The sequence below is a fragment of the Hesperophylax consimilis genome, chromosome 15, assembly GCF_061612785.1.
Source record: "Hesperophylax consimilis isolate HC1 chromosome 15, BYU_Hcon_1.0, whole genome shotgun sequence".
Taxonomy (NCBI): Eukaryota; Metazoa; Arthropoda; class Insecta; order Trichoptera; family Limnephilidae; genus Hesperophylax; species Hesperophylax consimilis.
The window spans coordinates 7,022,409-7,037,607 of record NC_142850.1 but is presented as its reverse complement, the minus strand read 5'-3'; the positions used below and the strand labels follow the sequence as shown (position 1 = coordinate 7,037,607).

The window sequence follows — 15,199 nt, the reverse complement described above, 5'->3', positions numbered from 1 at the left end:
CAGTCATCTTCACTCCCTTCGTTCTTCAACAGTTGATTTTACCCCTCGCCTTTATCTTCTCGTCTATTAATTCCTATGTCTGTGGTCGGACCGCTTACTTATTTGTGTCTAAACTGTTTTCTAGTAATATAGGTGCGTACGTACGAGTAAGTACCCGTTAGCTATGTTATGCCTTTCTCTGGGTTTTGTAATAATGCCTTAATCTTATCTGAAACACTGTGAAAGAAAACCGTTCTCGCTTTCTGAAAATAATTTTTCCATTCTCTCTTTGCGGTCTGTTTATTTTAAGTGGTAGTGCAAACAAGAGAATGCGCTTGATGCTCAATGAAACTCATTTTGATAGGATGCTGGGTCCAACGGAAAAAATCAACAATCACTATTCTGACAAATAACTCCGGCAAAGCTACGGAGCACATGAAGGGCCGAGTACATTCTTTAGTTTGCCAAGCTCTACCTACATAATATTTTTTATTAGGAATGTTAATTGGTTATTTTTCCACGAGCAGCCACTGCCATTTGTTTGCTTATTCCCCAGTTCATGTTTTTTAATTACTCCAAGACAAGTAAGAACTAACTATTGATATAAATTTAACTTCACTATCTGTCGTGGGAACTTCGATGTCAAGGCCCTCAATCTGTAAGCAGGTGCTCTAGGCTGTTACTAGAATAGAATAATTAATCATTAACTCGCAGATCGATATTTTTACAGTATTTAAAAGTTTATAATCTAATTGTACAGTGTGTTAAAGGACGTACTTGACTTACTTTAACCAGTGATTCCTGACATTATTTGGAGTAAAAATTTAAATGAAATTTAGATCTACGGTGTCTTTAATGATGATTTTTTTTTCAAAAACATAGAAAATCAGTAGGAATTGGACAGCTAGGGTGGATGTGAGCAGTTGAGAGGTTAATCGGCTGAGTGAAGAGTGTCGACATGTATTTTCGAAAATACAAATTAAAAAAAAAAAAAACATCAAAAAAGTCACCGGAGACCATTTTCTTTTCATTTTCATTTTCAGCATTTTCTAACCCAAATAATGTCTTAACACCCTGTATATCAACTACTTCAAAATTGATAAGTTTACGAGTTACGATAATTATTTTTCTTTTTGTTTTCGTTGTGAATGAGACTTACTTATAACTTGTGTACATATTTTATTTAGTAAAAATCTTATATTATTTATTACTAGCTGACTTGTACCCGGGGTTGCTAGGGTGTTATCCTTTAGAGATAGATATATTTATTATTATATTATTTATTCCATTTTAGATCCCGTTTGGTTTTGGGAACAATAAATTTCTTTTTTCTTATTATTTACCAGTTGCTTTACAAAGATCAAAGCAACCATACTGAAACGATGCGATTGGGAAAAAAAAACAAGAAAATTAATTGCCATTAGAATTTTTTTCCGTTGAACACAATCATTTTTAACTTTTTTTCGTATATTTTCCTCATTCATTTTCTGTGATAACAAATTATTATTTTAATAAATTATTTATCATACATTTTTTTTATTAACATAATAATAAAATAACATGGTGTTTTTTAAATAAACACACTAAAAAAAGAACAGTTTTTTTAAGCCCAAAATCGTTAAGGTTTCTTGCAATATGATTTTTTTTGCAATTTCTTATTTATTCTGTACCTAGCTTTCAATCTCCGGAATCCCGGACCTTTGTCGGCACCGTAATCCCGGTGCTGGGCTTGTCTTAATTTCGGGATTTTTGTTGGTTTCTCGACCTTGTTTCAACCTTGGGAATGTTTATTGTTTATTGGCAGCATGTCATTAATTGAATTGAGGTTGCATCTTAAATCTCCAAATATTTTGAGATTTACAATGCTACCTCAATAATATATTTTTATTGTACTATGTATTTTTCCTTATTTAGATTTTTTTCGTTTGAGTAGCTACTTTCATATTATTAGAATTGAAATAGTAATTTATGTTACCTAATCTAAGTATAATACCTGATAAATAAAAACAAAACATCTGTTACAGCATATTTTTTTAATAATTATTTTAATATTCAAATTCCCGGGATCGAAAAAAATAATCACCGTTATCCCGGTGCTGATAAAAAAACTCCCGAGATTGAAAGCCCTAGTACCTACCCGGGCAAGCATTATTGTTATTTCATAATAGATTATTATTTCTTTGTAAATTATCCTCACGGAAATTTTCCAAGCTAAGTAACGATTTTTTTTACTACATTTATGTGCAAATTTGCTATCATAAATCCATACTAATTATTCATTAAAGCGAATGAGTATCATAATACTTTGTAGAAAAAATTGTAATTGCCGTATTAATTAATAAACAATACGTTAATATATTATCGTGATACACTTACATTATGTTAAAACAAAATCATTGTGACTCAATTGCTTCATAATGCCTAGTGACTGCAATAAATACCTTAGATGATAAATCATTTTTATAACAATTTGAATCCATGTATGATTGACTTCACATATTAATCTAGGTATGTGGTAGCATTATGTAGGAAGTTTCCAAGAATCTGGAATCAAATTAATATATTAGTAGTCACAATCTTCACACTCAAATGGGACTACGATGGGCACGTAGCATGGCTAACAAAATAATATGATCGTTGGAATTCCATAATTCCAATATCACCGGAGTAGTCATTGTATTGGTAAATATCATGGTTTTATGAGGGGATACATTTGAAGGTAATCCGTGGTAAGACAAATATGTTGAAATTTTCTATTTTCAAACGTAACAAAGAATTAAAAATTAAATCATATTTTTAGTTTCGTGCACTTGTGCGAATCCTTGCTCGGTTTAGTTTAGACAATCGTGTATTTTTGATTGTTTGATGATGTTTTTTGAACAGGGAAACTACTACAATGCACAATAATAATTTTTTATTATTATACATGGTGTCCGGAAACTCGTAGTACAAGCCGGAAACTGGAAAATGTATACCACACGGGGAACCCAAATAAACATAAAGTTTTTTGATTTGAGCATTTTTATAAAAATAAAAAAAAAAACAAAAAAATATATTTTTCGGCTATTTCAGGGTTCAAATTTTTTCGTCATTATTTCTTTTACTTTTAAATTTTTAAATAGTTTAAATTAGTTGGGTACTTTGATCTTCAGTAATAATTTATAAGAATTTGATCAAAAAAAAATCAACTTCTGACTCGATTTACTCGAAAACGAAAGCTCAAATCAAAAAAAAAATACTACAAAATCGACTCCAAATGTGATGTAGATTCACCAGTTTCCCACTTGTACTACGAGTTTCCGGACACCATGTATATTACACACTTTACAAATAAGGCAAAAAAAGTCCCGATAAACTGCTTTTTAGCAGTTTGTCTAACGGGTTATTTACATTATAAATCTTATTGTGATGAGTTTACAGTTACATTTTTAAATTAAATGTATAAAACATTTTTTTTAATTTTATAAAAATATAGCAAAAGAAAATTATGAAAAACATAAATAACAATTTTAAAAGTCTTTAGAATAATATATCATTATAAGCTAATACAAATTAATTCTTTCAGTAAGCCAAGTCTTCAGTAAGTTCACCAACTGTTTGTTTTGGGCACAGTTTTTAATTTCAGCAGGTAACATTAAAGCAACTGGGAATCATATAGTTTAACGTTCTTTGTCCATATTTATTTGTATGCTTAGGTACAATAAGTCCTTCATTAAAGTTAAAACGAGTATTATGATTGTGTTCTAGCCTGTTTATTTAGAAGGGGTTATTTGAGTGCTGAAATATAATTTTGTACAACAGAATTGCATTTAAATGAAGTTATTGACAGCTTGATTTGACCAACAACAAAAATTAAAACTTTATTGTTATGTTGCTACATAACAATATTAGATATTTTTAAGTGGGTTAATTTCCACTTCCAAGATTTGCATTTATTCATTCCCGATAACAATAAAAATTCAAGTAGATTTATTTAAAAATAACCTAGATATATATGTAAATGCTCACCTCAAAATGAATGATTGAGAATGACAACATGGGTAGATATCTACCTGAATTTTTTAAAGAAATCCTAAATCACTTTTTTCCTCTGTTTTTCTTGCAATAATGATTGCACAACTTTTAAAATATTCTCGGGATATAAAACTAATTATTTGAGTGAATAATAATATATTAGTTCCATGTTAACTCCAAACTATGACAATTCAGCACACATTTAAAAACTGCTATTAAGTCTTTAAAATCGATGAAAAAAAACGTAAACTTCACCTATTGATCTAGCTATTGTTTCACAGGTAAACTTTACATACGTAACCTATTTGATCTAGCTATTGTTTCATAGGTAAACTTCTCCAACGTAACCTATTTGATCTAGCTATTGTTTCATAGGTAAACTTCACCTACGTAACCTATTTGATCTAGTTATTGTTTCATATGTAAACTTTTCCAACGTAACCTATTTGATCTAGCTATTGTTTCATAGGTAAACTTCTCCAACGTAACCTATTTGATCTAGCTATTGTTTCATATGTAAACTTTTCCAACGTAACCTATTTGATCTAGCTATTGTTTCATAGGTAAACTTGACCTACGTAACCTATTTGATCTAGCTATTGTTTCATAGGTAAACTTCTCCAACGTAACCTATTTGATTTAGCTATTGTTTCATAGGTAAACTTGACCTACGTAACCTATTTGATCTAGCTATTGTTTCATAGGTAAACTTCTCCAACGTAACCTACTTGATCTAGCTATTGTTTCATAGGTAAACTTCTCCAACGTAACCTATTTGATCTAGCTATTGTTTCATATGTAAACTTCTCAAACGTAACCTATTTGATCTAGCTATTGTTTCATAGGTAAACTTTACCTATGTAACCTATTTGATCTATCTATTGTTTTCTTAATTTTATATCACTTTTTAAAGGTGTGTTTAATTGTCATTTTGATGAGATATGCGGTCATCTCATTATTATTATTCGTATGTAGCGAAGTTAAATTCAAACTATATAACTATAATATATACATAATTTAAATTAAATTAATAACATTGCAAACACTATTATTTAATCAAAAAGTATCGACACTTAAAATGATAACGTTTTATTATATATTATTTATACGTCTATCCTAACGAAGAAACCATTGGTTCTGAAACATGTCAATCCTTTTTGATTAAATAGTGGTGTTTACAAAGATATGAATTTTATTTAAATTAAAATAACGCCACAAAGCGATTTTGCAATTATTGAAGAAGTCACAATTTAATGTTTGAAATTTTTTTAGGGTGGTATGACTATGGCTAAACAAAAAAATGTTATTAGGTTATTACAAATATTTTATTATTTATGATTTTCTATTGCTTAATTATTTATTGTTTAGTTAATTGGAGAAGTGTTATAACATGAGATTAATTTGCGCAAAGTAACGAATTGCATGATAATGAATTCATTATTTTTTGCCGTGACATTTCATTGGCTAGATCTCCTCGCCCTTATTAAGCTATGGCATCAATAGCATTATCACGTTAACCTTTACCGTCTATTATATAATACATAATCATAACATAGTGTTATCAATACCTGCCTTCTACCTTCGACAAGTGCATTGGATTTGTTTCCCGAATACCACATGGTTGAAATGCATACTAGGCAATGACCAACTGACTGCTATAATGACCTTGTTATTGAACTGTGTTAGTCATTGTAGGAAGTAGCAAATTCTCATTAGTTCTAGTTGTTTTTATTGAATTATATAGATTTAAAAAGAAGCAAAGACAGTTAGTTACATATGGCCTTGTAACTAAATGAGGTTGTAGATGAGGTAACATAATCTATTTAAAATTGTAAAAAATTATCACACGAAACCCATTTTATTTATTATCTTCATTCTTACGTCTGCAGATATGCTAACACATTTTAATTCGACGTAACGTGAAGTGTGAAGTAATGCAAAATCATTGTATGTTTGGTTTGACAATTTGATCGCATAGGAATATTGTAGATGCATCAACTAAATACTACAGGGAAAACACATCTTGACCTTTTGCTGTAATCGAACACTCTTTTTGATAAGTATCCTTAAAAGCCTATCAAACAATGTATCAAGCCTGCAAAAATTGTTTTAAGTGTAAAATCTCTTACTTATGAACCTTTTTTCAGGTATATTTTTATTGAAAAATGTGGCAAATTAAGTTTTGTAGATTTTGATCGGAAAATATTCCAATATATGTGCCTGAACTTCCCAAAATAAAATAAAACATGTAATTTGGCGATGTTTTTTTTGGACAAATTAAAACTTCATTTTGCGTTAGCTCCACACATGAGGCCCTAAGGACAATAAATCCCCTAAGGGCTTATGTCATCTTTGGAGATGCTGTGTGGATGGTATTTTTATGATAGGAAGGGGAGGAAAAAAAAGGTATGAGTGACGGATGTAAGAATCCATCCCTTCCACCGCTGTGCAAGGCAAGGATAGGTATGTAAAATATAAACGGCGAAAATGTAAGTATTATCGATAATCATTAATCAATATTTATCAACGTCAATAAACAAATAAATTATTCACATTAGTGAGAAGAGTTTATGCAAGGATCTCTATCTGTGGAAAGATTCTCTTTGACACGACCTTCACTGTTTGTATAGTTAGTTAGATCAATTTATGTACGTTAAAGAAAATCGATTTTCTTAGAATTCTGGAATAATATTTAGTTTGTAATGAAGACAAACGAGTACGTATTTCGTATTTAGCATCACATTATTATAAAATTTATGTTTAATTATTTGGCAACTTTTGTGACTGTCGATTTGCGTCGCTGCATGGGCTGGAAGATACTCTTCAGAATTGAAACGTTGCTTGAAATGGCTTAAGCTGTTATTTTTTAATGATAAACTAATGTTAAATATAAAACCTTGTCTTATAAACATTAGTTAAACATTAAAAAATAATAATATTTGACAAGTCAAAAATATTTCACCAATAAATGAAGATATTATGTCTCGACGCCATCTAGTGAGAAATTTAGCACTAACAAAGCCTTTCCTACAAAAATAAAGTTGGTTGTTTGCAAGTGGAAAAAATATAATAAGCAGTAATTGTTGATTGAGGTACTAGTACATATTGAATCATTTGGCGGGTTGGAAATAAGCCGACATAGCTCAGTGGATTCAGAGCACCTGACCGGACATTAGAAGGCAGGGGTTCAATTCCCGTTGGCGGCATTTATTTTTACTCGGGAGATATTTTCAATTTGTATTAATATTTCAGGCGACTAATTATTGGTTATAATAATTTGGCTTTAGCTGTGACCAGATCTGAATAGCCAGGTATTTATTTCCTACTTCCTCTCACCAACTCCTTTCCCTCTCCACTACCTTCATTCTCACAACATACCCTAATTGGGGATGCCATAGTCTCACTGGCTTCAGACGGTTGGAAACAGTTGAAACTCTTGTGTAGTAAAATAAAGATATTATATAGCTGTCCCCTTTCCCCATGTTTCGAAATATTTTTTTTTTATATTATGCTTCTGCTAACGTCAATTGCTTTTAAAGCAGGTATCAGACGGTTTAATCGTGTGATCGTTAATTTTTTTTCCATTTCGCGTTAACACGGCCCATGCAGAATGATATAGAAATGAACATTCATCCGTACTTTCCCACTATGATGCCGTCGAACGAAGTATTTGTACATCTGCACGAATAAAACTGCGAATTGTACTGAGAGAAGTGAGCGAGTGTTCATTCCGTGACGTTTCATTTTTCTTTCATTCCGATCGCCAGTGAAAGATGAAACTGCAAGTGAAATCCAACATCGACGAATCGGTTCACTAATGAATTCTTTCGGCACTTTTCTTTCATTTTGTGTTCAGACAGAAATTAACGAAAAGGGAACCGTCTGACTCCTGCTTAAAGAATTTATTCATTTTCGTGAAGACAAAGCATCGACTATTTTTTTTAATTTTAGTAGAACGTTCGCTGATAATATAAACAAAATACAATGGATTGAGTGACAAAATGAATAATACTGAGTTGAAACTCGAGAGAGCTGATAACTCATCATAGTTCTGTGTGAAGACATCGACTGCGACATGAAAAGATAGACGCCCTTGAGAAGATTTCATGTTGGCAAATACGGTTAGGATGTCATGAACTAATCCTTGGATTTTCAAAGAGCTTGACAACCGACGAAACTTGCCAATAATCTACTAGTCTTTCCTACAAATCTTTAGCACATATTTCTCAACCGCCAAACCAAAAACAGAATACTGGAGACACTCACATTTTAAATCTAGTTACAGGCAAAGTGGAAGACAGAATAAAGGAGAAGCAGACAATAAATGTCCAAAAAATATTCTAAGCGAGCATCTTTCATCTGAAAAATGGTATTTCACCAACCAACGTAACTAAAAATGAATTATCTTTGTCCTTACCTATAGGTTCAGACGAATATTATCGATACCTACCACGAAAATTGAATTACCGACAGACGCAAATTATGGCATTATATATTTCTCAAGTTCTACCTACCTATTTATATAAGAGAGAGTGCATGTGTGTTTGTGGCAGGCGGCCGCAGGGATGTGATTTAAAATAGTGTGATGTAATTTAGCACACTTGACCATCAAAACAAGAAGGATGTCACTGTTTACATTAGATTTTGAAGAACTTCAGCTAACTATTTAAAAATAAAGGTTCCATGATAACTCAACACAGTGACAATTCAATACACTTTTAAAAAGTGATATAAAGTCATTAGAAACGATGAAATTTTTTTTTTTAACCTAACCTAACCTACTTAACCCAGTTAATAAAGTTTTTGTTTCATCACTTCCTCTGACTTTATATAACTTTTTAAGGATGTGATGATTTATCCGGTCACCCCAACAAGTAATGCTTGGTAACGTGTATTGCTGTCTTGTCATAAGTCCGCTGGAATATAAAATTATTGGGTGATTTCTAGACACTAATAATAGAAACTACAAGATAATAGAACATAGTAAGATATGGCATGGAAGTGAGCCGAATGTCACCGAGAAACTATAAGGACTTTCAAGCGGTCACACTAATAAGGGTTCGTGGCCCATCACGCTTGTTTTATCTGTGCTCACTTTATACCCGAATAGAGATACAGGGCAGTTGACTCTATTGTTCTCTTTCTACTAAAATAAAATTACGAATAAAAAAAACAAACATATTTTTTTGACAAGCCAATACGTCATAATACAGGATGTAAAGTGATGTACTTGACCTACTTTAACCAGTGATTCCTGACATTATTTTTTTTATCTTCCACATGTCAACTCAGTCGAGTAACCGCCTGAAATCCCACACCGCCCTTCCTGTACCTGTCCATTACATACTGATTTTGTATGTTTTTAGTTTTTTTTTAAGTACCAACGCAAATTGGCAATATATTGAGTACATGCAAAGATATTAGAAGAACGAGATATGCTATGTTGGCCGCCGGACCGTAGGCGGAGTACTACCTAATTAGGGTACTTTGAATACTATCGGGACGTGTACGCACAGAAATCTGTTCTATGTATTAGTTCGGATACCTTAGCGCAAGCGAAGGTGTGCAGTAGTATTGGTGAACAAAACCGGCGACACTGGAGAAAACAATTCCACACAGTATGAACTGCTCATAGCACATCTCGTTCTTCTAATATCTTTGAGTACATGATAGAATCATATCCTATCATAAGCCGGTAATCTAAAATGCGGCATTAGACAAGGAGGCTCAATGTCCCCAGTGCTGTTCAACGTGTATATGGATGAGCTCAGTAAATAATTTAACAAAACAAGAATCAGATGTTATATTGCCCGGGTGTGTATTAACAATATGAGTTATGCAGACGACATGGTCGTACTAGCCCCATCGATAAGAACAATGAGTAAAATTCTGGCCATATGCGAAGCATACGTTCATATTCACGGGCTAAGGTGCAATGCCAAATAATCATTACTGCTGATATTTAAAGCAAATACTGGTCCTGCTGTCATTTCGCCCATATGTCTCGGCGGAGCAAATCTTAAAATCTACAGTGAAATAAAACATTTGAGACATGTGGTCACTGATGACCTAAACGATAAAAATGACATAGAACGCCAAAGAAGAGTACTGAGCATGCGAGCCAACATGCTCTCCAGGATATTCAACAGCTACAATCTTCCGGTGAAGAAGCAACTCTTACAAACATACTGCGTGACCTTTTACACTAGCGAACCATGGACAAGGTACACACAAGGCGTCATGAACACACTCCGATTTGCTCCAATTACATATAACCACACACACAAGGCGCTGCTCGGCCTCCCTTGGTGATGCAGTGCCTCAAAGATGTTTGCAGAGGGAAGGGTGCATGGGTTTGCTGTTTTGATGCGCCACGAAGTAGCCGGGACGAGTCAGCGCTACCGGAGATCGGAAAACACTCTTGTGCAGGCCGTTGCCCAGTGGCAATGAGCGCTCCTATACCATAGATGGAGAATTTCTCTCAAGCCACTGTAGTAGTAGTAAAAGTGCTAAAATATTTTTATTTTATAAATATCATGTAATGTATTTATTTATTGAGATGTTTTTTTTATATGGCACCTTTATTTAATATTGCACTCACCGTTCTGATCAGCTGAAATAAACAAACATTCTTTTAATTATTTTTTTTAAACACATCAAAAAGTCATCGGATACCAAAATTTCTTTTATATTTTTAATACAATTATATCAGGAATAACCGGATAAAGTATGTCCCTTAACACTCTGCATATTGCTCTGTATCTTTAAAATTCAAACACGAGAAATCATTTCTCAATTGAATTGGACATTTTCGTAAAAAAAACTATCTTTAATTAGCTTACATACCTAAGTAAAATAAATTTGATGTATGTTTAAATGAATTTTAAAATGTGCATGAATATTTTTTAGTAATAATAATTTAAAAATATGTATTATGAAGAGTAATTATGTATCTTTTTACATCACGTGAAAGAAAATATCATGATAATTATTATATCAACCAGAAAAGTAGCGATTAATTTTTAGGTAGGTACATACAAATAATTTGAGTAATCATTTATTATATTTAAATTACGGATATTGTGTAAAAATAATTATCATATTTAAAAAAAAAAACGGTGGTCTCCGGGAAAAAATAATTTCTGTCCTGCTTTTTTCTTATTTGTTCTTGAAAATGACAATAATAAACAAGATTGTGTAATATTGTGACCTTTTATTTAATGCATGAATTAATTATGTCACAGTGGCAGGTCACGTTTACCTTAAATGAACTGTGAATTTTCATACAGTTTCTATGCAGTTTTCCATGGAAGTTGTTTAGATTACGTAAACATGAGGTCAAATGTTGGAAAAATGGATTAATAACCTTCTCAACCTGCTTTGTTACTTATACCAGTTTTACACGATACCTTTTTCATCCAGTTTGTGTGATCGGGATGAAAAAAGGGACGCGTTCTATTTTTGTTGTTGGTACCCTGAGTGACGTGTGTTTATTTAATTTTTAATCTTAAATTAGCTCACATCGTCGTGTGCGCTAATAGTTGATATTACAGTTTAAGATGGCGGACATTATTTGACATCTGCCATCTCTCATTGTTTTACATTACGTGAAAATTTTGCATGTTTATTCAGTCACATATTTAAAATATTTTTAAAAAGACTATAAAATGTAATTTTACTGATTGCGAATGTGTATTACTGCTAGGTATTGTGAATTTCGCATCTATGTTTGATGATATGACATTTTATTTGAGGATATAATACACGTGAACTTTACATACGTATAAAAATAAGTAATTATAACAAATTTTTTGTGTGGGTCCCGATATGGGGGTCGCTATGAGAAAAAGTATCGTGTAAGACATGTATTAGGCAAGGAACTAATATGTGTTTCCTATAGGCATGTATGTAGTACACTGTGGGTACATGTAGATAATGTTACAAAAAAATATGTATTTCAATGCGAGGAATGGAGAAGATTTGTAATAGGAAGATTTGAAAGTACCTAGATATTTAGATGTAGTCACTAAACAAGCCTAAAACTATTTCCAGCAATGTTTCAATTCTGTATGGTAATCTTTCTCGGAATCTACTCTGTATCTTTCGAAACTTTCCTGCCGCCGTTTTAGCCACGTCAAAAACACGTATTAAACCACGAACTCACTGGTTTGTTAACCCGAAAAATAGAGTAGGCCCCCAGGGCGATACTGTTTGGTGACCAGATCTGAATAAACAGGTAATTCACCACCTTCCTTTTCCCCCCTACTATTTTCATATTATAATATGAATATTACAAAACAAAAATTCAAATACCTTCAAAACCTAACGTGCTACAAAAAAAATAATGACAACAGCACACCCCGACGCATTCAAATCAAAAGTTCTTAAAAAGGAGTTGACAAGCGTTTACTTTATACTATATCAATAAGTTCACTTATAGGTAAGTGCGAAAAAAAGTTTTTATAATTTTTTTATTGATCATGTTTAATTTTCAGAACTCCATTTTATTATTATCTTTTATGGACTCATTAATATTATTATTCAATTTACAATAACCAAAATTTTTAATTTATTAGATTCTTTTCAAAGGGGAGGGTTTCGTGAATGGTCAAAAATATATAATAAATATTGTAAGATTACAAAATAGTTTGTGCTACGATGGTCAGGCCGTATAATGAAAATAAAAAGTAAGATATTTAATTTGCATTGTACTGGTATTTTGAAAACTATTAGATGCTTGAGGATTCCAAATACAAAATGCTGTTGAAAAATTCAAAAATACCACGCCGCTGTTCAAGTGAAGATTTTTCCAAAATAAACCACTCACATTTTTTCGAATTACTTACGGAAATAATTTGCATTTTATTTTAATAGATGCCGTTACGCTCTCTTAGTTACAAATAAATTTCAAAGATGTCAGTCTACGCAAGATGATGAGGGAATAACATTGATTCGGAGGAGATCGTATTTAATTTGTGTTTGAATGAAAAAGAAAAGACAAATGAGAATAATAATTAAAAGTTTTTAATTGTTATGATGATTAAAATGTATTTATTTCTTACTCAATTATTTTAAAAACCTTCAGTTATTACCTGCATTATTTATAATATTTTTTTAGTAAAAATATTTTTTTAATTTTTTTACTAGCAACACTCGAATTTCAGAGCTGTCAAATGTCATGTGACGTTTCGTATTGCAACATACTTGCGTTGAAACGTTTCAATAGTTTTCTTTAACTAATAATTTATAGGATTTAGTGTAATCCAAAAGCCCATAGGAATCAAGTGAGTGCTGATATCGGTAAATATTTACCTACGACTACCGTTTTTACTACTACAAAAAATTGCCCCTTTAATAACGCCTGCTCGCGTCCCCTTTAGAGTTATATCCCAGTTTTCAAGTAGTTTGTGGGCTACGCTAGGTTTGTATAGACTGGTTTGTGATTTAATTCTACCTAATCCAACCTAACCTAACATGTACGGAATATTTTCTCAAACGGTAGTCGTAGGTAAATAATTACCCTGATAATTTTTAGTAATGACAAAATTACTATCGAAAAATAGTTTGTTTTCATAATTAAAAATTTAATGAAAACATGTACTTATTACAATCTTATTTTGCAGCTTGGACCATTTATTAAATCTACATTACGAAAATCATGATGGAAAAACAAGAAGTGTGTGTTTTGCTAGACAAATTAACCCTCGAGATGTTAAGGTTAATGGAGGACAGAGTCAAATGTCAAATCAACGTTGAAAATGCGACAAACAACGCCAGCATCCATTTGGCAAAGACTCGTTATATCATGGGTCAAGCCACCATTTCAACTGTACAACTTCCAACAGAAAACACGGCAGATTTCTACGCTTTATCCACCGTGGAGACGAAACCAGCTGAGGACTCCTTACACGATTCTGTGATTCTAAATAACAGGCCGTGCGACCCAGAAGCAGGTTATGTTAACCCTATTCGATGGTTTGGGATCCTGGTACCTCAGAACTTATATCAAGCACAGAATTTGTTTACCAATGCTCTAAATTATATTGTAGAATCAGTTAACATACAAAAACAGATTGATGCAACTTATACCGCCATATTAAAGTTAAAACAGTTGAAACTGAAGCTTGCACCGGAAGAATAAAATATATTTTGTGTCGATAATTTATTTATGTCTATGATTAATTTAATATGTAGTGTATTTTTACCACTGATTTCAAAGTTCTAGCCTCTCTTTCTGTTACATGCATCGTTTATGAGAAAGAATGAGAAGTTACCAACTGACCCATCAGCGGTACGTCTTTTTATGATTTTTATTGTTAAGTTATCCGCATTTAAATTCTGTGTGCAAAAGAAAGAATGAGATAGTTCAGAAAACTTCTAACGAAACAATTACACTTGACGCTTCATCCTTTCCATGTTTTTCTAATTTCTGTTGCATAATTATTCCTCTGCTTTGATGAAATTCCATATAAACACTATGACTCAACTCTTTTTTCCTAGCAATATGCGTACAACAAAGGGGCGATTTAAATCAAAAATTGATAAACTAATTGTTCTTTCTTTCGTGTGCAGAATTATCAAAGACTATCTAAGACCTGAGTACTTATACCATATACCAACCTGAAAGACTGTCACGCGGAATATTAATGACACAGCAGAACTTGTTTATAAATAAAGTGCTTTTTTATAAATTGAATAATATTATTGAATATGTACAAGAAAAACAAAAAATTTAGGTGGAATTCTACAAATTAAACTTGATAACAATAAATAATCTGAAAACCTATTGCTGAATCAATGCATTTCATCGTTGCGCTTGCAAGACCAGCTATGTGAGTTTTACCAAATTTTACGGGGGAAACGTAAAACTTCCCAGTTTTGTATTCGGATGCGTCGACAAACAACGTTTGAATGAGTTTTGTGCGATATTGGTTAAACTTTTCTTTGCTTTTCTTTTTAAGTTTTGCTGAAGTCTGCAACATGGCAATTTTTGCAAACGCAACAACGAATTTCTTAATCCATGTTCTTTCCTACCAAAGTATTATGTTTGTCGTATATTTGTAATTTAAATAATAATATTATTTTTTTTTGATAAATTAATGTTTTAAAGACAAGATTTTATTTATGCATAGCACAAAGGATAACAATTATTTTTATAAGCAATAATTGTTCGCCTGAAACACTCATCCACATTGAAAAAATCTCC

At 32.0% G+C, this 15,199-nt stretch overlaps 1 protein-coding gene across 2 annotated transcripts; it reads left to right on the top strand.

The window, feature by feature from the left end:
- The first annotated feature begins 13,161 nt into the window (after positions 1-13,161).
- Positions 13,162-14,985, top strand: LOC149417247 (uncharacterized). Of its 2 annotated transcripts, XM_089640174.1 has the most exons (2): positions 13,162-13,277; positions 13,617-14,980. In XM_089640174.1, exon 2 carries the CDS (start codon positions 13,652-13,654, stop codon positions 14,132-14,134), a length of 483 nt encoding a protein of 160 aa, XP_089496300.1. In that variant the 5' UTR covers positions 13,162-13,277; positions 13,617-13,651; the 3' UTR covers positions 14,135-14,980. The 2 variants fall into 2 exon arrangements, with proteins under 2 accessions (XP_089496300.1, XP_089496301.1); XM_089640175.1 differs by lacking the exon at positions 13,162-13,277 and having other exon boundaries at positions 13,646-14,985.
- The last annotated feature ends 214 nt before the right edge of the window (positions 14,986-15,199 follow it).

Excerpts from the sequence above, each read along its gene's own strand:
- LOC149417247 (XM_089640175.1), top strand. The coding sequence starts at position 13,652 with ATGATGGAAAAACAAGAAGTGTGTGTTTTGCTAGACAAATTAACCCTC.